The following is a 14,063-nucleotide window of genomic DNA, read 5'->3' on the forward strand; positions in this document are numbered from 1 at the left end:
TGAATATTGAAAATCCCTTTGTTAACATTAAGAGAGAGTCTGGTGACATCAACAGATGGGAACGGAACCATATTTCGGTATTCCAACCAGCTGACAATATGCGTTGGTCCTAAATGAATATGATGCCAGATCAGTTGGCGGCTGAGACATTATTACTGATGATAGGACGACAAACTATCTTGGAAAGCCTACACATTCTAGTGTAGATTCACAACAGATTCACATGGAATTGTTGTGCAATTTAAATGTTTAAATGTGAAACTATTTGTGAAAAGATTAAATGTAATTTTAGATTCCAAATGAGAGAATTGGGTTTTCATGAGTGAACTATCCTCAACTCAGTGGCCCTGCCCATGTGAACAGACATTGGTTATAAACTATGAAACACGCCCTTCTCTCCCCTCCTACAGTATATATGCCCTTGATGAAAATGTAACTTACTGTTCCAAGGACGTGTGGACTTGAGGTCCCCACGTTGAAAGGACAAAGACCACCTACAGAACTAAGCCAACCTCAGCAAGAATCTAATGAAATTTGCATCGAATCTCAATGTGAAGGTGACAACATACACGCCAGAAGGATGAATTTCAACTATACCAGCAATAATATAGCATGAGCATTTACTGTGGGGCAAAAAAGTATTTAGTCAGCCACCAATTGTGCAAGTTCTCCCACTTAAAAAGATGAGAGAGGGAGGCCTGTAATTTTCATCATAGGTACACTTCAACTATGACAGACAAAATGAGAAAAAAATCCAGAAAATAACATTGTAGGAATGTATTTGCAAATGATTACTTTGGTCCCAGCTCTCTGCAGGCCATTCACTAGGTCCCCCCGTGTGGTTCTGGGATTTTTGCTCACCGTTCTTGTGATCATTTTGACCCCACGGGGTGAGATCTTGCGTGGAGCCCCAGATCGAGGGAGATTATCAGTGGTCTTGTATGTCTTCCATTTCCTAATAATTGCTCCCACAGTTGATTTCTTCAAACCAAGCTGCTTACCTATTGCAATTTTGTTTCTGGTGTCCTTTGACAGCTCTTTGGTCTTGGCCATAGTGGAGTTTGGAGTGTGATTGTTTGAGGTTGTGGACAGGTGTCTTTTGTACTGATAACAAGTTCAAACATGTGCCATTAATACAGGTACAATACAATGAGTGGAGGACAGAGGAGCTTCTTAAAGAATAAGTTACAGGTCTGTGAGTGCCAGAAATCTTGCTTGTTTGTAGGTGACCAAATACTTATTTTCCACCATAATTTGCAAATAAATCCATAAAAAAATCCTACAATGTGATTTTCTGGATTTTTCCCCCAAACTTTCTGTCATAGTTGAAGTGTACCTATGATGAAAATTACAGGCCTCTCATCTTTTTAAGTGGGAGAACTTGCACAATTGGTGGCTGACTAAATACTTTTTTGCACCACTGTAGCATGGCAACTTGGTATGAACTTTGAACTCTTATTCACTAAAGAAGTGATACCTCCTAGCCGTTGCGTTAGCGCAGCAACTGTAGACCTGGGCTAGGGGAGAACGGACAGAGTATCTGTTCTACCACATGACAACTGTACTACCAAGTATCCATCTACCACGCTCCAATTCACCACTAGACATTCTTCAGAGGACCAGAGATCCATAAAGGACAAACCGGCCTTCCATCGACGACCAATCTACCGAAGCACAGATAAGAGTAAATATTTATTGCATTCTCCTTTTTCAAATGGGCGGTTATTTAGAATGCATAAGATTCTGTATTTACGATAGCATAGCTTCTCCCTTTCTTACTCAGTTTTTCCACTCTTTCACTCAAACCCAGTCCCCTCTCTTTGTGTAACCAGCCAACGTATCTGTTCCGTCCACCAGGGACGTTTTCTTTATGACATAATTTGTAATCAATGTATGATCCATTCTGTGTGATTATTTAAGGTATTTAGTAAATAAATAATTAAACCAAACTTTGTATTGCTGATTCAACTTGTTAGCCAGGGTTCTTGAAGATAACCAAGAATTTACCACTTTCAGATGAGACTGAATAAAGTCAAGATTAAATATTGACTGCTATTGATGTAAAAGATTACTAGGTCTTTAAGAGTTTATTCGGAAGATAACAGCTCTATAAACATTATTTTGTGGTGCCCCGACTTTCTAGTTAATTACGTTCACCTGATTATGTAATCAGGTAATATTAATTACAGAGAAATTATTTTATAGAATATCAAGTCATATCACTTAATCCGGCATAGCCAAAGAGACACAACAGTGTGTAAGGGGGAGATGCTTACGGGTAATTTGCAATGAGCATGAATTATTAAGAGTTCATCACATTTTTGGGAGGGCTTATAATTTTCAAATATAAGATAATTGGCCGCGTTCAAGATCCTCAAATCAGTGATGCATTGTGGATAAATTGTGACTGACCTACAAATAATAATGAAGCAAGGTGATTTGTTGATCAGTCAGTTGCGACTCGCCTGCAATGCCGGCTGCAATGTCGAACAAGCCCATTGTCTCTGTAGTTAATTTGCAGAAAGAAAGGTACTGTTGCTGAATCTGCCACTAAAGGTTAATTACATTTACATTTTAAATGATTTTGCAGTTTCAATTTAGTTGGAGATGAGAGGAAACTTTTGCTCTAGTAACATTTGGAAACGACTTCCGGCGTCATTATTTCTCTCCTTCCAGCTCACCTCCAGTCCTTTGCTCCTTTAGCAACCAGCACGACTCTAGCGATAACATTGGAAATAAGTAAGCGAATAGAAATACTGTCTTCTAGGCATTCCAATGTTGTTCTGGACACATCAGCCACTCATCTGGCATTCAGGCCAAACAGTTCAATCTTGGTTTCATCAGACCGGAGAATCTTGTTTCTCATGGTCTGAGAATTGTTTAGGTGCCTTTTAGCAAACTTCAACAGGGCTGCCATGTGCCTTTTACTGAGGAGTGGCTTCTGTCTGGCCACTCTACCATAAAGGCCTTTGGTGGAGTGCTGCAGAGATGGTTGTCCTTCTCGAAGGTTCTCCCATCTCCACAGAGGAACTCTGGAGCTCTGTCAGAGTGACCATCGGATTCTTGGTGACCTCCCTGACCAAGACTCTCCTCCCCCGATTGCTCAGTTTGGCCGGGCGGCCAGCTCTAGGAACAGTCTTGGTGGTTCCAAACTTCTGCCATTTATGAATGCTGGAGGCCACTGTGTTCTTGGGGAACTTCAATGCTGCAGAAATGTTTTGATACCCTTCCCCAGATCTGTGCCTCGAAACACTCCTGCCTCAGAGCTCTACGGACAATTCCTTCAACCCCATGGCTTGGTTTTTTGCTCTGACGTGCACTGTCAACTGAGAGACCTTATATAAACATGGGTGTGCCTTTCCAAATCATGTCCAATCAATTGAATTTACCACAGGTGGACTCGAATCAAGTTGTAGAAACACCAAGGATGATCAGAGGAAACAGGATGCATCTCAGCTCAATTTCGAGTCTCATAGCAAAGGGTCTGAATACCTATGTAAATAAGCAGTGATGCACCGATATGACATTTTTGCCCGATACCGATATCCGATATTTTCCTTGCCAAAACACAGATACCGATATTTAACATTTTAACGGCCTTTTAAGCATTCTAGTACAGTTAAATAGTTAACACACACACACATGGGTGCAGCGGTCTAAGGCACTGTATTTCAGTGCAAGAGGCGTCACTACAGTCCCTGGTTCCAATCCAGGCTGTATCATATCCAGCCGTGATTGGGAGTCCCATAGGGCGGCGCACAATTGGCCCACCATCGTCTGGGTTTGGCCGTGGTAGGCCATCATTGTAAATAAAAATTTGCTCTTAACTGACTTGCCTAGATAAATAAAGGTTGGACACACACACACACACACACACACACACACACACACACACACACACACACACACACACACACACACACACACACACACACACACACACACACACACACACACACACACACCACACTGACTAAAAAGTTGTTTTGTTGGCATTTACGCATGTCCCCATTACCAGTAAAACATAATCAAAACCTATTTCTTTCACTTACTTACTATGCTGTTTCGTTGTCCATTTGTTCAATCATTTCATAGTCAACCAGGATTTCTGTGGAATGCCGTTTGGGTCTTTGTGTGTCAAAAAGATACGTGTCAAATTACACTATTTGATGTGTCAAATAAGCTTGTTGACCAATCAGGACCTGAATATGAGTGCACGTCACATATTAATTTAACGACATACATGTTTTATGTAGTTATGTAGTTACACATTGATTACACCATCACTCGTATTTCATATGTCACAACGATTCATCGATACGTATGCTATGATGCTGGTAAAGTCGTCTAGCGCACAAACAGTGCTGGTCATAAAAATAAAAATACATGTAAAAATAAAAAATGAAAAAATGAATACAAATAGTAGAATTATGTCATAATTGAATAGATCTAGACGAGACTGTAATGTTGTTATAAAATCAACAAAAGACAATCATTTGTTAATTTGACAAAAATCTGTTGAAATCAAACTGGATATATTATACTTTAGAATTGCATTGGGGGCATACTTATTTCACTGTACATCCTTACCTATGGATTGTGGATCAATGACATGGGATATCAGTCTACTCAGTGACACCCAGAGAACATGGGATATCAGTCTACTCAATACCCAAGCTATTTCTTTCCCAACGCCCTCCACAGAGTTATCAGACTCCAAAATATCCATGCAGTATTGTTTTTCCTTTGGAATAGTGTTCAATACACATAGGTTGACAATAAATGTGGCTCAATTCACAGTTGTTTCAGAGTAACACAATAAGAGCTACGACGTGACCTCCCTTCCCAAGACTCTTCTCCCCCGATTACTCATCGTAGGTCTTATTGTGGGACTCTGCATGGATGTTTTGGAGTCTGATAACTCTGTGGAGGACGTTGGGAAAAAATAGCTTGGGTATTGAGTAGCCTGATATCCCATTTCATTGATCCCAAATCCTTAGGTAAAGCTGTACAGTGCAATATGAATGTCAATACACACCATAGGCTGACTGGGGAGCTGATTTCACAGCCACAGTCCCGTAATAAGAGCTACAACTCTAATATTTGCGTAACTCTTCACAGTTGTGTTATGTGCGTGTCACCGAGTAGACTGATACCCCATTTCACTGCTCCACATTGTAACCCTGTTTAAAATGATCTAGTCTAAATATGTCATGATTCCACCAATTGTAACCTTCTGCATCACTTTCAAAGAGGTACCTTAATTTTGAAGGAAAACTGCAAATTCCACTATTGTGCCTAATCCTTATTGTGGCTAGCTTCACAACACATAACCCGGTCCGGTCGAGCCTCACTAGCCAGATGAAGCTAGCTGGCTGCTTACAACGTTAGCTTTGGGCAAAAGGGTTAAGTAGCCAGCTAGCTATTTATTTTCATGAACTGAAGTTCAATTTCAATAGGTGAACAACAAGTGGCTACCTAGCTAATACCTCCTAAATCATTGCTAAGAATAATGAGCATGACTGCAGTTTGGTGCTAGCTAGGTACCAAGCTAACGCTAGCTAGCTACCCTAGAAGTTGCGGTCCAACAAATAATGCTTTATTATTAACGCGGTATTGTAAACACATCGTTCGTGGTCAGTGTTTGCTAGTTTGTAGACCTTTTTGTACAGCTTTGACAGTGCTACTGATAGTAGTGGTGGTGCTTGGCTTCCACGTGCAAATTCAGAATACACAACATTCTATAATAGAACTGTGTTATTTTACATGTCAAATTAAAAGCTTATTTAATGTGTCAAATAGTGTTATTGTCAAATAGTGTTATTTGACGTGTATATGTTGACACACAAAGACCCAAACGGCAGTATGCCGTGAAGCTAATAGCAGTGACGCTATTACTGTGTAACTTCGGTAAGGCAACATCTGAAAAATAGCGCACTTGGTAGTGTGTACCGGTACTCGACCAGTCGCAAAAGCCAACATCACCCACGACAGAGAACGGTTGATTGTCAAGGGCAATGAATTCCATTATCTTGGCGTTAATGGATTTGCCATTGAGTTGTCTCGCTGAAATTTGCTTACTCCTTCAACTGACTGCTGGACTTGTTGACTGCTCGATCCACACAGCAGACATTGTGGGCTAGGTTAGAAATGCTGTGTTGCACGTGTAGCGCAACATTATATGTGGCGTTATTACTTCATGTACGTACGTTATATAGGTATATATCGGTTTTGCACATAGGCGTTAAACTAAACATCGGGCCGATCCCGATTTTAGCTAATATAGTCCGATTCCAATATGTTCACCGATATATCGTGCATCCCTATAAATAAGGTATTTTTTATTTTTTTTACTGTTTTCGCTTTGTCATTATGGGGTACTGTGTATAGATTTGATAATAAAGCCGTAACATAACAGAATGTGGAAAAATACTTTCCGAATGCACTGTATATTGTGGCAACACTACAGTAACATGTCTATCCAACTGAGACTAGTTAAATATGACACTTCTCAAGCAACTTACAGTACAGTGAGGGCATGCATTTTTGCTATGTGTGTGGCTGTGATTCCTGCAGAAAATAAACCTGAAACCTTGATGTTAGCCTGCTAGTGCCACCATTGCCATACTCTTACCAACTGAGCCATACAGATCAGACCATTTTCCACTAATCTCCAAGATTCCATTATCATTAACTGTTATCGTTTCCGAAAAGCATGCCCACCAAACTGCTGTGTCTAGCCTCTACCCTCAGACTTCACATACAATCCATTTCTAGAAGATAACTCTTCTCCTTCTTAGAAACATCCAAATCTTAGAAAACTCACCACTTGAGCTGAATTTGGAAATGAGGGAGCACAGAAGAGGACCGGGTGGTGATGCTGCGGATTTTGCAGCATCCTTCTCCCACCGTCTTCAGAGAGGAAGCTCTTCAATAAGAACTAATTTAATCAAAGCGCTCAATACCAGCGACATCAACAACAGCAGCAACCCCTCAAAACATCAACAGGGCATTCTGAGCAGAGCAGAATCCAAGCAGAGCATTCTGCTCAGCCTACATCCAACCTTTCATTCAATATCATAGCAGCAGTACAATGTAGGCCCGGGGTGAAAAGCCATGGGTCTAGCTTTCTGAATAACAACTGGATACAATTAGGTTCTAAATCTGTACTAAACAGGTAGTCACCATAGAGATATTGTGCAACGGTCTACTCAGATCTCCCTTTAAGTGAATATAATTTAGCTGTTCAAAAAGTAGTCAAGCCAAACATCTTTCCAATGGAACTTATCTCAGTCTCATTGACATCAAATTAATAGGCAAACATTAACATTCTGAAATCCGTTCAGAATTTCATAGCAATGACCTCGCTTTCGTCAAATCAGGGGACATTTTCTATTATCAAATGTTAAAGAGGTACCAGCAGAGTCAACATCAAGCTACTGAAGTAGGACCACCAATAGAAATTAACTATGTATAATAGCCCCTTTAAACAAATCAAATCATATTTTATTTGCCACATGCGCCGAATACAACAAGTGTCGACTTTACCATGAAACGCTGACTTATAAACCCTTAACCAACAGTGTAGACTTTACCGTGAAACGCTGACTTATAAACCCTTAACCAACAGTGTAGACTTTACCGTGAAACGCTGACTTATAAACCCTTAACCAACAGTGTAGACTTTACCATGAAACACTGACTTATAAACCCTTAACCAACAGTGTAGACTTTACCGTAAAACGCTTACTTATAAACCCTTAACCAACAGTGTATACTTTACCGTGAAACGCTTACTTATAAACCCTTAACCAACAGTGTAGACTTTACCATGAAACGCTGACTTATAAACCCTTAACCAACAGTGTAGACTTTACCATGAAACGCTTACTTATAAACCCTTAACCAACAGTGTAGACTTTACCGTGAAACGCTTACTTATAAACCCTTAACCAACAGTGTAGACTTTACCATGAAACGCTGACTTATAAACCCTTAACCAACATTGTAGACTTTACCGTGAAACGCTGACTTATAAACCCTTAACCAACAGTGTAGACTTTACCGTGAAACGCTGACTTATAAACCCTTAACCAACAGTGTAGACTTTACCGTGAAACGCTTACTTATAAACCCTTAACCAACATTGTAGACTTTACCGTGAAACGCTGACTTATAGACCCTTAACCAACAGTGTAGACTTTACCGTGAAACGCTTACTTATAAACCCTTAACCAACAGTGTAGACCTTACCGTGAAACGCTTACTTATAGACCCTTAACCAACAGTGTAGACTTTACCGTGAAACACTGACTTATAAACCCTTAACCAACAGTGTAGACTTTACCGTGAAACGCTTACTTATAGACCCTTAACCAACAGTGTAGACTTTACCGTGAAACACTGACTTATAAACCCTTAACCAACAGTGTAGACTTTACCGTGAAACGCTTACTTATAAACCCTTAACCAACAGTGTAGACTTTACCGTGAAACGCTTACTTATAAACCCTTAACCAACAGTACGGTTCAAGAAGAAGAAAATATTTACCAAGTAGACTAAAATAAAAAGTAATAATAAAAAGTAACACAATAAGAATAACAATAATGAGGCTAATGTAAATTGTCCGGTGGTGATTTTTATGAATTGTTCAGCAGTCTAATGGCTTGGGAATAGAAGCTGTTGAGGAGCCTTTTGGCCCTAGACTTGGCACTCCGGTACCGCTTGCCGTGCGGTAGCAGAGAAAACAGTCTATAACTTGGGTGACTGGTGTTTCTGACAATTTTATAGGCTTTCCTCTGACACCGCCTATTATATAGTTCCTGGATGCGGTGCTCAGTGTAGATTGAGAGCCGGTGTAGATTGGCTACAAACTGTCTTTAGTAGTACATTTGGCGTAGTCTGCAGGATGAGAAACATATAATTAGCGTGACATCCCCCCACTTCACACTATGTACTGTATAATAGCAAACTGTGGTGTAATAATAACATCATACATCATCCCTAATAACAAACCAACAAAAACGGTCACTTCTCCAAATTGCATCCGTGATTTACCGCTGTGTAGAGTGCGGCATAGACACTGAGCGCCGCCTCTTTGGAGGGGAAGGATTTGCGGGCGTGCATGATGTCATCTTCGTTGCCCGTGCACGCCCCCTGTTGGTTGACGAAGCGGGCGGTCTGCACGCAGCCCAGGGCTGTGTAGTTGGGCTTACACACCGTCAGGAAGTGGGGGGACAGGTTCCCCGTCACCACTTGGCCCGCGTTCACAAATATGTCAGTGGAGAAAAGGCCAAAAGCGTACACACCTGGAGAGGGAGGGGGAGAAATAGAGAAAGCGAGAGAGAGAGCGAGAGCGAGAAAGAACGGGGGTGGAGACAGCGAGAGAAAGAGAAAGTCAAAGGCGGGAGAGAGAGAGAGAAAGGAGGGGCAGAAAGAGGGAGATTGATGAGGACATCAACAAAAGGTCAGAGGTGAGGAAGTGAAGAGACAGAGTGATCAACCACTGTGTCTTATGAGTCACAGACTACTGATGAGCACCATGTAATTATCTTGTCTAGACTATAGTCCTTCACCTTGAATGTGTCCTTTGATGCGTTGATGGTGCAACACTAATCCAGAGAAAATAAACAAACAATTGCTAAATGCTTTGCAGTTTCTGATTATTCTCAAAAGTGAGATGACAAACTACTAGTCATTGAGCTGAGAATCTATTTAACTTAATTACCCAAAGACCTTTAAAATCTCTAAATGAGTGGTAAGAACAAGACAGGACGGTAGTGGGTTTCCATTTACTACTAGGTCTGACACATTTACTTCTAAGCCTGCCATAGCAAGAAAATCAGGTTGGACACACTTAAGCCCAGAGGGTTACACTGGAAATGTGCTTCCTGTCCTATAAGCTGCCACTGGCCAAGACTACAGGGTCTCTCTGAGGAAATACTCAGAGTCTCACAGTCACTGCAAAAACCAGAGGAGGCTGGTAGGAGGAGCTATATGAGGATGGGCTCATTAGGAATGGAATAAAAACAGTAACAAACACATCAAACATATGGAATCCACATGTTTGACTATTCCCATTATTACATTCCAGCCATTACAATGAGCCTGAGCCAATCATCCTACAGCTCCTCCCACCAGCATCCTCTGGTAAAACATAGCACTACTGTTCATTTTAGGGCTGACTCCACTTAGTTGACTGGACGATTGTTTGGTCGATAGGCTGTTGGTCAACCGAGATTTATTAAGTCGAGTAGTCAATCTTTTTTTGTGTTGCATAGTGCACAAGATACCTGTCTGATTTGCGTCTGTCTCAGCCTATGCACGCAGCCCCCCCACTGTCTATGCACGCAGCCCCCCCACTGTCTATGCACGCAGCCCCCCCACTGTCTATGCACGCAGCCCCTTACTGTCTATGCACGCAGCCCCCTACTGTCTATGCACGCAGCCCCCTACTGTCTATGCACGCAGCCCCCTACTGTCTATGCACGCAGCCCCCTACTGTCTATGCACGCAGCCCCCTACTGTCTATGCACGCAGCCCCTACTGTCTATGCACGCAGCCCCCCACTGTCTATGCACGCAGCCCCCCACTGTCTATGCACGCAGCCCCCTACTGTCTATGCACGCAGCCCCCTACTGTCTATGCACGCAGCCCCCCACTGTCTATGCACGCAGCCCCCTACTGTCTATGCACGCAGCCCCCCACTGTCTATGCACGCAGCCCCCCACTGTCTATGCACGCAGCCCCCCACTGTCTATGCACGCAGCCCCCTACTGTCTATGCACGCAGCCCCCCACTGTCTATGCACGCAGCCCCCTACTGTCTATGCACGCAGCCCCCACTGTCTATGCACGCAGCCCCCACTGTCTATGCACGCAGCCCCCACTGTCAATGCACGCAGCCCACCTACTGTCAATGCACGCAGCCCCCTACTGTCTATGCACGCAGCCCCCACTGTCTATGCACGCAGCCCCCACTGTCTATGCACGCAGCCCCTCTACTGTCTATGCACGCAGCCCCCTACTGTCTATGCACGCAGCCCCCTACTGTCTATGCACGCAGCCCCCTACTGTCTATGCACGCAGCCCCCTTACTGTCTATGCACGCAGCCCCCACTGTCTATGCACGCAGCCCACCTACTGTCTATGCACGCAGCCCCCTACTGTCTATGCACGCAGCCCCCCACTGTCTATGCACGCAGCCCACCTACTGTCTATGCACGCAGCCCCCCTGTCTATGCACGCAGCCCACCTACTGTCTATGCACGCAGCCCCCCACTGTCTATGCACGCAGCCCACCTACTGTCTATGCACGCAGCCCCTATACCCTCCTTATTGTTATTATTTCAATTATTATTATTATTATGATCATCATTATAATGATAAGCAATGTAGTTATCATTAGTAGGTTTTGTATAGTAGCCTTGTATAAGACCTGTTAAGTCTTAATATAACCTACGTACGCTTATATTTCAATAAATAAGCTACTGTATCAGTCAACCAATCATTAATTAGTTCATGCCATCACACAGCATATGAGACAGTCATACTTTGAAATGCAATCAAGCATTTTAGTTATAAAATTAAATAACAAAAGGAGCATGAATAATTAGCCTAAACAATAAATAAACCGCAATTCATGAATGCATGCAACTGTTTTTAAGACAGCTTTATATATATATTTTTTTTTGTTAGAACAGACTCTGATACAAAATAAATGTGTGTTGCTTACAATGTTAAAAATGGTCTGAAAAAAATATATTATTCAAATCTAACAGCAACTGTTTGTCACACATAATACTCTCACAACGCTTGCTCCTATACCCTAATTTTTCTTGAGGCATTTCAGTAACAGAGCTTTTCAGTCAGAAACAAGTAAGAAACTAAATGGCACCTTTTCACTGCAGTAGGGAGGAGAGAGACAACGTGTGCCAGTCACACAGGCTCTCGCTGTCATCAGGCTCTTTCTTGAGTCATTTTTCGTGTTTTAATTATTTAATCAAACAGTATGCTTAAAGCATCGGACAATCTCAGTGCATATGTAGTTGATTTTATTCAAACACTGTCTGTCTACATATGGGAAAAATAAGTTGAAACATTTCAAACAATCGACTGGTTGAAAGAACAGGGTTCCTCTTGGTCGACCAAAATGTATTTTAGTCGGCGACAGTCGACATTTACCATAGTACAGCTACACAAACTGATTTTATCCAATCAATTCCACTCCGTGTCATTTCTACATGTAATTCCTAGAGCGTTTGGTAATTTATTTTCATTCAGCAAGGGTAAACACAACAGAGCATTGCTTCAAGCAAGCCTACGGCAAAGACAAACATTCCATTCACGTTTACTGTTGACTGCAGCCAGTCATAGGATAGGTTCAGCTTTGTTGACACTGATGATAGATTAGAAGATGTTTCTACATTGTATTTTACTAGCAGCATTAAATATAGCTATGCATCACTTATCATCTTATTTTAGGTCAGACCTTTCCTGTTCACCACTTATACCAACAATCGTTGTTTAATTGGGGACAGTAAGCATTCGGCAAATGGTATGGAGGTAGGTTACTGCCAAAATACGTACCCAGGAAGCGGAAGGTCCTGCGTACCAGAGGGTTGAGGTAACAGCAGTCTCCCATGACAATGATCTTCTCCCGATTGTCCAGGTCCTCTGACACATACTGGAGCAGAAACAACAACGACTCTATGGCTGTGATCTAACATACAGGGAGAGAGAGAGATAGACTCTAATCACTGATAACAGGATCTGAATATTGTGACCTTTTTTTGCAGAAAATGCCATTCATTCAAATCATGGTCCGTTATGCTAACAAATGCAGCTGATTTTCGGGACATTTCTCTGATATAGCGATGCCTTTGTACCACTTGAACCAAATATTCCATTGAGGGCACAAATTAAGACCTATTCTTGTTGTCTCGCTGCAACCAAGAATAGAGTCCAGTATATCAACCTAAGGCGGAAGAATACTGCACCAATGAACAATGGAGTTGATTTGGGTTCTGATTCAGTTCAGCTGTAATGCCAGCGTTCCACTACAGCTGTTGGCCTTGATTGGCCCGTTTAGCTCAATCGCCAGAGGTCAATGGGTTGAAACACTGATAAACGCTTTCAGGAAAAGACACAATGAACTGTGCAGATGCCTAGATGATGTGTGCAATCATTTCCTGAAACAGGCAACTAAACATGTTTTGGTAGTAGAACGTTAAACCATTGTGTGTGACACGGGTGGTTGGCAATCATGATAGGTTTGTGACTTAAGCCATCAGCTTTAAGAGTGTGGAACAGTAAAGCTGCAGTCTAGACCAGTTTGACCATTCATAATGCAGCAGAGAGAGCAGACATGTTCATAACCTTCTGTAACAGCACATCTCTTAGTCAAAAATGGGTTATGTTCTCTCTCCCTAGTGTCCCTAGACACTATCCTTACCAGATCTATTGAGTATGAAACAATCAAAAACAGAATCACGACGAAATCACACCAGAAAAGTATGCCAACTGGGCCTATGCCTTCTAAATACTTAGATGTTCAGGACTTTGTTAGTTGTTGACATTAATTTTACAAGTCATAATGGCACAGTTCTGAAGCACACAAAAAACAGACAGAAATCCAGTAATAAACTTCCTTTGTTTCCATCTGGAATGAAGCCAGATCACTTTTCATTATTTATTTTATGTCTGATGATTTTGAGTGTGCCATCCTAACTTTATCACTTTCAATTATATAGTCTTGTTTTAGAACTTTTCCATAGTTAAATGTCAAAGGTTTGGCAAGTTCATGAAATCAATTGTGCATAAAACTGTTTGAGCATTCCTGTCTTCTTCAAAGAAGTTGCTTCAGCTACCTTTACTCTTCCCTTCTGATCTGTCATCATCAATACATCTACTTATTAATAAATTCAACATTATCTCTTTGATCAAATATGGATCAGATATATCTTTTAACCCATCAGCACTTCAGCCCAATGCATAACATAACATTAGGCCCTTCTCATAGGTAGGCCTGCTGTGGAGCACCAACAAACCCCTATTCTTTTTGT

The 14,063-nt window shown here is 41.8% G+C and overlaps 1 protein-coding gene across 1 annotated transcript in view; it reads right to left on the minus strand.

Moving 5' to 3' along the window:
- LOC124041968 (phospholipid phosphatase-related protein type 5-like) overlaps nucleotides 1-14,063 on the minus strand; it is a 46,431-nt gene that overhangs the window by 16,154 nt on the left and 16,214 nt on the right. The window contains exons 2-3 of the mRNA XM_046360183.1: nucleotides 12,589-12,721; nucleotides 9,059-9,309 (exon numbers count right to left, since the gene is read on the minus strand). Of these exons, the coding sequence (XP_046216139.1) occupies nucleotides 9,059-9,309; nucleotides 12,589-12,721 (384 nt within the window). The remainder of the gene's footprint in view (nucleotides 1-9,058; nucleotides 9,310-12,588; nucleotides 12,722-14,063) is intronic.

Source organism: Oncorhynchus gorbuscha, linkage group LG08, assembly GCF_021184085.1.
Source record: "Oncorhynchus gorbuscha isolate QuinsamMale2020 ecotype Even-year linkage group LG08, OgorEven_v1.0, whole genome shotgun sequence".
Lineage (NCBI taxonomy): Eukaryota > Metazoa > Chordata > Actinopteri > Salmoniformes > Salmonidae > Oncorhynchus > Oncorhynchus gorbuscha.